The sequence below is a fragment of the Staurois parvus genome, unplaced genomic scaffold (assembly GCF_062004578.1).
Source record: "Staurois parvus isolate SC_StPar_1 unplaced genomic scaffold, SC_StPar_1.0 ptg000270l, whole genome shotgun sequence".
Classification (NCBI taxonomy): domain Eukaryota; kingdom Metazoa; phylum Chordata; class Amphibia; order Anura; family Ranidae; genus Staurois; species Staurois parvus.
This window is the reverse complement of record NW_028318066.1, coordinates 3,593,597-3,600,383: the sequence shown is the minus strand read 5'-3', so window position 1 is coordinate 3,600,383 and position 6,787 is coordinate 3,593,597. Positions and strand designations below refer to the sequence as shown.

Here is a 6,787-nt window from a genome sequence, read left to right as displayed (position 1 = left end):
TTTGAAAAAAAACACACATTTTTCTTTGTTTCTGTTATAAAAGTTTGCAAATAAATAATTGTTCTTCATAAATTTAGGCCGAGATGTATTCTGCTACATGTCTTTGGTAACAATAACCCAAATTAGGATGTATTTTTTAGTTTGTAGGAAAGTTATAGAGTTCACAAACTATGGTATAGATCTGAAAATTGATCAATCCTGAAGTACTGACAGCCAATCTAATTTCTTGAGGTCCAAGAATGTCAGAACAGTACAGATATCCCCCAGATAATTTTAATTGCAGAATTGCACATACTGTGGCCATTATGTGGAGTAGAGGAGTGGCTGTGTCCCCCTCAGTCTAACCTCCACCCTGCATGTGCCCCTAAGTCTAGCCCTCTGCTGTTTCATTAAATCTGCCTCCTGTGTGTCCCACTCAGCCTGGCCCCTTGTCAGGAACCTCTTGTCAGCAGTCAGAGAGATCATGCTCATTTTCATGCACATGCATATAGGAATGAGCACGCAACAGCGTGCACATGAAAGCATCCACCACAGATACTGATGCCTAATAGACTCTTAAAACCTGGGGCCTGCATGGGATCATTGCTGGATGGTCTTTCAGCTTATTCCCTTGTTAGCCTGCTTGATTCTGTTCCTGACAGTTCTCTGGATTACCCTTGCCTGTTCATGTTTTCTGCTCATCCATGTTACCAAACTTGGCCGGGACTTTTGATCAAGTTTCTGCCTTCAGATTCTGTATTTTGTTTGCCTGTCTCTGACTTGAACTCTGTTCATGATTTGGTACCTCTACATCCAGCTGCTACCGAATTCAGTTCATAACCTGACTCCATGCTTTTGATCATCCAAAATCAATACTTTCCAGTTCAACTCCACTGGTTTGGCTTCCTGACACCTGTGCCTTCCTCTGCCTTAGCAGTCCCTGGTCTCTACTTCCAAAGGTGCTTGGATGGGAATTGTGCAAGAGGCCACCCTCATTATCTGGAGCTCCTCATACAAGTACGTGACACACCCGCATGTCATATTCAATCCAGCCCATGCATGTCCTAATCAGTTTGGCTCCTGCATGTCCTAATCAGTTGGGCCACTGCACATTGCACTCAGTCTGGCCACTGCATATTCCCTTTAGTCTGGGTCCAGCATGTCCCTTCAGTTTGCACCTTGCATGTCCCCTTTGGTCTGGTCCCCGTGTCCCTCAGTCAGGCCCTATGTAGTGCTGATTTTACAGCAGGGGCAACCATTCTCCTGTTAGTGTTAGACAGTGATTTATGTTGGTTTTCTCTCACATTGAATATAGAGAGATCCAGATATGGATTGATGTGTGAGAATTGAAAACTTTGAGCAGCTTTCCTGGCCACTAACCCTCCATTACAGTATTCCTGCATACTTTCCCTGCAGTGTCCACTGGTCTGATGCTCTGTAATTGGTGCCGGCTATAATGGAGGTAGTTGGCTTCCTGTGCCTGGCCACTCTTAGTATTGCCAGTTGAGCTCTGTATCCTTGACCAGGTGCAACTGCTGCCAATCATCTGAAGGGACTGACCAGCAAGGAGCTAGAGATGCTCCCCAAGCAGATAGCAGCCTTTTTATGGCTCTGACTATGCTGGGGTATGCTGCTGAGGGCTGGAAAGGGCATTGCAGGTGTTCATTTCCATGGGGTAAAATGGAAAAACTGGCACAGTGCTACATGAGTCCGTTTCCATCACCTTTTGGGGAATTCCTTTTAAAACAATTTACTATTACCACTATAAATGTAGGATATTATAGGAAAAAGTATAAAAGGGGCCCAATTAACAAATTGTTATGAAAGTCCAACCTATGCAAACACATTTCAAATTACATGTACTGACTTCATAGGCAAAGGTCAGCTGCTGTTTTCAGTCCAGTGGAACTAACTTTAGCAAATTTGTTTATTACGCTTCAACCCATATATGATAAAACAGTTTCACTTTCGCTTTAAAGTCAGCCACTGAACAACTAGCAGCTTTCTTCTCCTGGGGCAATGTGAGTATTATTTTCAACGTAAAATCTATTTAAAATGCAACTACAGCATACATCTCTTAATATAAATGTAATAAGTCATTTTACAAAAGGGCTCCTTTTATACAAAACAGGTGAAAAGAATTTAAAATGATGAGCAGAGTGAAAATGAAATCAAGTACTTAACATTCTCTTTTGTTCTGTCTTTTACCCAAGGAATGGTGTCATTATTTGTAAGAATATCTAAATATGTTGTGTTGCTCCAAAGCATCCCATGGTATTCCTCCATTCCATAGTGCACCTGGGTGCGGAAGCCCAGGAACCCACCCCCATTCCACATTGCACACACAACAGAAAGGATTGGGCCACAAACTAGTGACACTGAAACATCCAAAAATATTTAGGATGCACACAGAACAAACCGTACACACAGGAAAAACTTCCTGCTTGAGGCCATGGGCTGATGTCTTTCACCCCTTATAAAGCTCAGTCATGGGGATCAGCTATGATTAAGCCCATAGGGGGCAAAATATGTGAAAGTGTGGCCTGGATGTTTCAACATAACTGGTGTGTGGCCTGATCATTTCTGGTGTGGGTCTTAATTTACGCTAAGTAAGGTTCTGACTTTAAAAAAGTGCATTCATATGTCTTTTGGATTAGTATTTGGATTACAATTGTGTAAATTAAAATTCATATGCATGTTCAACGCACTATAATGAATGTAAAATGTGCCTGAAAATACATGTGCAAATACCTGCTAAAAAAAAAATCTTCAAATGTATTCTATGCCTTTTGGATTGACATTGGGGTACTATTAACCAATTCAACACCGAGCAATTTTACACCTTCCTGCCCAGGCCAGTTTTCAGGTTTCAGCGCTCTCACACTTTGAATGACAATTGCGCGGTCATACAACATTGTACCCAAACTAAAATTTTATCATTTTCTTCACACAACTAGAGCTTTCTTTTGGTGGTATTTAATCGCCGCTGGGGTTTTAATTTTTGCTAAATTAACAAAAAAAGACTAAAAATTTTGAAAAAAACATGTTTTTCTTTGTTTCTGTTATAAAAGTTTGCAAATAAATAATTGTTCTTCATAAATTTAGGCCAAGATGTATTCTACTACATGTCTTTGGTGAAAATAACCCAAATTAGGATGTATTTTTTAGTTTGTAGGAACGTTATAGAGTTCACAAACTATGGTATAGATCTGAAAATTGATCAATCCTGAAGTACTGACAGCCAATCTAATTTCTTGAGGTCCAAGAATGTCAGAACAGTACAGATATTCCCCAGATAATTTTAATTGCAGAATTGCACATACTGTGGCCATTATGTGGAGTAGAGGAGTGGCTGTGTCCCCCTCAGTCTAACCTCCACCCTGCATGTGCCCCTAAAATAAAAAAAATTATTTTCACAATTTTTTTTTCTACATATTGTCACCAGTGCAGTACAGCATCATCATATAACTGGCATGGCGGTGATCAGGGACACTGACTGGTGATAGTATGAAAAAAATATATATATTTTTTTTTTATTAATTTTTTATTTTTTTTTAAGATTTTTTTTCATATTTCACTATGACCAAAGTAGTACAATGTTACTGTAGTAACATTGTACTACTTTGGGGAAGTGATCAGTATTCTTTTTTTTTTTTTTTTACACAATTTGCTTATAGCAAAGAATTACTTTGCTATAAGCAAGCATTTACCTGAATGACATCGATTCATTCAGGGTTTTCTTTTTTTTTTTTTGTGCTTAGCTGTGATTTGGCCACAGCTAATCACATGACATGTGCCTGTGATTAGCTGTGACCATTCACAGCTAGACACTAGTATACAATGGATGGCATGAATGAAGCCATCCATTGTATACAACTGTCATGTGACCTGCTGTGATTGGTCACAGCAGGTCACATGGTACCAGCAACGGGAGCCGATACTCAGATCTCTTTATCGGCCGTGTCTGAGGTACACGGCCGGTGACAGATCGCGCCGCTGCACGGCTCTGCAGGAGCGCGATCTGCGCATGTGCGGGAGGATGCCATATGGCGTCCACCCGGAACGCTGATAACATTTGCCGGCCGCCATTCAGCCATAGGGCGGGCGGCAAATGGTTAAACAAGTTATGGATAGACATGTGTCTTTTTTCTACTAGACTAACTATGTAACAGTTTCATTAATGTGCACTGAAAGAAGTGATTATTTGTGAAAAATAACATTTATAAAATATTAAAACATCAGTTTAAACTAACATTAAAAAGTTGACTTTATAATGATTTTCCTGAAACATATTCAATTGGTATGCTGATGCCTTTTTTATTCAAGACTAAAAATCTAAAGATAGATTTTTTTTTTTAGTCAGCTAAATATAAAATATTGCATATGAATATTTCATTTTTGCCTATTCCAGCCAAGTGCTTCATACTAATCCTAACTACCTTGCTGACAAAATTCCTGTTTATTACGGAACTCAGAAGCTTGAGCTTAAATAATAGGTTAGGACAAAACACATCCATCCTTTTCTCTACTTTTTCCATAAGGCTTAGTAGAAACTTTCAATAAAAGCAAGTTAGTCTAAAAGCAAACAACCTCTGCTGCGCTTTCTTTAGAAAACTAGTTTAGGTATGGTTGATCCAGGGTATATCCAATTGCCTCTTGGGGGATCAGGAAGGAATATTTTTTCTGGAGCAAATTGGATCATGCTTTATTGGGGTTTTTTGCCTTACTCTGGATCAACTGTGGGTATAGGATTGTGTATTTATATGATTGTATATAATTTTTTCCCTTCTATTGCATGGCCGGATCTAGTGGGGTGCTGCGGTGGGCTCCAAATTTCATTTGTGCCCCCCAAGGATTGTGGATTGTGTATTTATATGATTCTGATTAATATTTTCCCTTCTATTGGTTGAACTGGATGGACCTTTGTCTTTTTTTCAACCAGACTAAGTTATTATTTGTGAATATAAAATATTAAAACATTAGTTTAAACTAACATTAAAAAGTTGACTTTATAATGCTTTTCCTGAAAGATATTGAATTGCCAAATACACTATATTGCCAAAAGTATTGGGACACCCCTCCAAACCATTGGATTCAGGTGTTCCAATCATCTCCATGGCCACAGGTATATAAAATCAAGTACCTAGGCATGCAGGCTGCTTCTACAGACATTTTTGAAAGATTGGGTCGCTCTCAGGAGCTCAGTGAATTCAAGCGTGGCACCGTGATAGGTTGCCACCTGTGCAATAAGTCCATCAATGAAATTTCCTTGCTACTAAGTATTCCACAGTCAGCTGTTAATGGTATTATAACAAAGTGGAAGCAACTTAGAACAACAGCAACTCAGCCACGAAAATGACACAGCGGGGTCAGCGCATGCTGAAGTGCGCAGAAGTCGCCAACTGTCTGGAGAGTCAATAGCTAAAGACCTCCAAACCTCTTGCAGCCTTCAGATTAGCACAACAGTGCATAGAGAGCATCAAGGAATGGGTTTCCATGGCAGAGTAGCTGCATTCAAGCCTTACATCAACAAGTACAATGCAAAGCATTGGATGCAGTGATGTAAAGCATATCGCCACTTTACACCAGAGCATTGGAGATGTGTTCTCTGGAGTGATGAATCATGCTTTTCTGTCTAGCAATCCGATGGACGAGTCTGGGTTTGAAAATTGCCAGAATGGTACTTGCTTGACTGCATTGTGCCAAGTGTAAAGTTTGGTGGAGGGGGGATTATGGTGTGGGGTTGTCTTTTATGGGGGTTGAGCTTGGCCCCTAAATTCCAGTGAAGGGAACTCTTAAGGCATCAGCATACCAAGACATTTTGGACAATTTCATATGCCCAACTTTGTGGGAACAGTTAAGAAAATGGCCCCTTCCTGTTCCAACATGACTGCGCACCAGTGCACAAAGCAAGGTCCATAAAGACATGGATGAACAAGTTTGGGGTGGAGGAACTTGACTGGCCTGCACAGAGACCTGACCTCAACCCAATAGAACACCTTTGGGATGAATTAGAGTGGAGACTGCGATCCAGGCCTTCTCGTCTGACATCAGTGCCTGACCTCACAAATGTGCTTCTGGAAGAATGGTCAAATATTCCCATACACACACCTCCTAAACCTTGTGGACAGCTTTCCCAGAAGAGTTGAAACTTTTATAGCTGCAAAGAGTGGGCCAACTCAAAATTACTACGGACTAAAACTTGTATGCCATTAAAATTCACATGCGTATAAAGGCAGACGTCCCAGTACTTTTGGCAATATAGTGTAATATACAGTAATCTACTCTTGAGAAACCTTCAGCATGGCCTTTAGCTCTTTCTCTGACAAAACTTTGTATAAAATGCAGAATATCTCTGAATTTATAACATTTCCTAAAAGGGAATATCTACATGTATTTTCTGAAACATATTCGGTATCTTATATAAATGTAAGAAGTGTTTTATTTACTAGTTATTTAATGAGATGAAAAGGTGATGAAATAATTTTAAATGTGTAAAATCTTTTTTACTCTTTCAGTTACAGCGCGCAATCATCTATAGGTCGTGAACTGGCAGAATATTTAAGAATGCTAAAAATGGTATGCTAAAAGGAATTCACTATATGGCAATGTGATAAACTGAAGATGTTGATATAACTGTTTATTTTTACAGGAAGACAAGGAGCAATGGCTGGACTCGGTAATCTAAAATATACATTGTAAAAAGCATACAACACACATTACAATGCATATTAACAAACAATAACTGCTTTACCCATTTTTCCTAGATGATGACCAATACTCATCATTCAGTAAAGAACATGGGTTT

General features: G+C 39.5%; 1 protein-coding gene across 2 annotated transcripts in view; it reads left to right on the top strand.

Annotated features, from left to right (window-relative positions):
* The first annotated feature begins 883 nt into the window (after positions 1-883).
* LOC149459192 (apolipoprotein L3-like) overlaps positions 884-6,787 on the top strand; it is a 45,339-nt gene continuing 39,435 nt past the window's right edge. The window contains exons 1-2 of one of the 2 annotated variants that reach the window (XM_089681556.1): positions 884-996; positions 6,498-6,558. In XM_089681556.1, coding sequence (XP_089537682.1) covers positions 947-996; positions 6,498-6,558 — 111 coding nt within the window. In that variant the 5' untranslated portion in view covers positions 884-946. Of the gene's footprint in view, positions 997-1,945; positions 2,001-6,497; positions 6,559-6,787 lie in introns of those variants that run through there. The other variant, XM_089681557.1, reaches the window with a different exon arrangement.